This window comes from Neltuma alba, unplaced genomic scaffold (assembly GCF_004799145.2).
Source record: "Neltuma alba isolate B1F8T4 unplaced genomic scaffold, ASM479914v2 tig00007617_pilon, whole genome shotgun sequence".
Taxonomy (NCBI): domain Eukaryota; kingdom Viridiplantae; phylum Streptophyta; class Magnoliopsida; order Fabales; family Fabaceae; genus Neltuma; species Neltuma alba.
In genome coordinates this window covers 42,495-44,216 of record NW_021634829.1, presented here as the reverse complement: position 1 = coordinate 44,216, position 1,722 = coordinate 42,495, and the positions used below count along the sequence as shown (strand labels likewise).

General features: G+C 38.2%; 1 protein-coding gene across 1 annotated transcript; it reads left to right on the top strand.

Annotated features, from left to right (window-relative positions):
• The first annotated feature begins 622 nt into the window (after positions 1-622).
• LOC114752965 (uncharacterized) lies at positions 623-1,297 on the top strand. The gene has a single exon (XM_028941639.1). It carries the CDS (start codon positions 623-625, stop codon positions 1,295-1,297), a length of 675 nt encoding a protein of 224 aa, XP_028797472.1.
• The last annotated feature ends 425 nt before the right edge of the window (positions 1,298-1,722 follow it).

Here is a 1,722-nt window from a genome sequence, read left to right as displayed (position 1 = left end):
ATATGGACACCACTCAAAGAGCCTCTCATTGATTTTATCTCACAAAACATCGGTGAAGTAAAGCCAGGAGCTTCAGTGCGGGACTTTGTCTTGCTGAATGGTAACTGGGATGTAGAACAATGGAAAAAATACTTCCCTCCTTGGATCATAAACTTCCTGAGGAAAATTAATCCCCCTACAAGCACCAGAGAAGATGAATTCATATGGAGAAGTGCTTCAGACGGAAAATTCTCTATTAAGGCAGCTTATTTGTTCATCAAGGAATCTGGTGAGCACGCCAGACCACAAGTCTGGACAAGGTTTTGGTGTTGGCAAATCCCAGAAAAAATCAAATTTTTCCTATGGCAAGTCACAAATGAGAGACTGATGACTAACTCCCTAAGAGCTAAAAGAGGAATTTCCAATAATTCAAATTGCCCCATGGGCTGTCAGTGTGAGGAGAGTATAATACATACCCTTAGAGATTGTGAGAGAGCGCAAGAAGTGTGGAAATAGTTTATTTCTCCTAACCATTATACTGTCTTCTTCTCTTTTGATTTGCAGGGTTGGATCAGATGGAATAGCAAGAAAAACTTAAGCACACCAAGACTCAAACATCGGCCCTGGACAAGAATATTTAGCCATGTTTGTTGGATGCTCTGGAAAAATAGATGTACAGCGATTTTTGAAGGAAGGAAGGAACAGAACAACCAGGGAGACATATCAACACATCTTATACCAGCTCATGGAAGACACATCAATAGGGAAGTTTCACCATCAACTTTTCAATACAGATCACCAGAGGGCGGACCACTGGATACCTCCAACACCGGGATGTACACGTCTGGATGTAGATGCTTCAATCGTAAGCTACAACAAAGCGGCGTGTGGAGGAATCATCAGAGATGAAAGAGGAAAGTGGATCATGGGCTTCCAAAAAAATATGGGCTTCTACCCTACTATAATAGCTGAAATTTTAGCAATCAAAACAGGATTGGAAGTCTGCCAACATCTCAGATTGAAGCAGGTCCAAATTTTTTCCGATTCACTAGAAGCGATAAGCACCCTGCTTAGAGATAGTGGAGAGAATCATCCTTACGGACAGATTATTGAGGAAACAAGGCAATTATTATATGAGGACTGGGAGGTCGAACTGACACATGCAAATAGGGAAACACTGGAATGTGCTGATAAGCTAGCAAGACAAGCACACTCAGAGGAAGTGCAGTTGAAACTGTTACTGCAAATAGTGGAGTACTGCCGACATGTCATTTATAAAGATGCGCAATCAATTGAGGACTTTGGTCCTACTTCTTAGAATTCTCTTATCTTTGATCTTTTGTTTATTCCCCAACTCTTTCAAGCTTTAAGCTTGCCTCGTGTAATTCAAAAAGAAAAAAAAGAAATATTAAACATACATCATATTCTATGGGTGTTAATAAAGTCATAAGATTTTGATTAAAAAAAAAGTCACAAGATTTAAGGAATTTAATTATAAATTTCATGAATCATATCCTACCCTAACTTTTTATCTTTCTCTCCCAATCATAAAGCAGTGTAAAAGAAAATCTACATGTACTAATTAAATATTCATCAGCCATGGACAATGCACATCACAGTATTAGAATAGGTTAAATGTATATCATCAATGAATTAATATGTAATGTTTTGAAAGCTTATTTAAATAGATGCCTACCTTAAAAGCTTGGTGCAATACACTAACATCAAAGCGGGTAAAAAGAA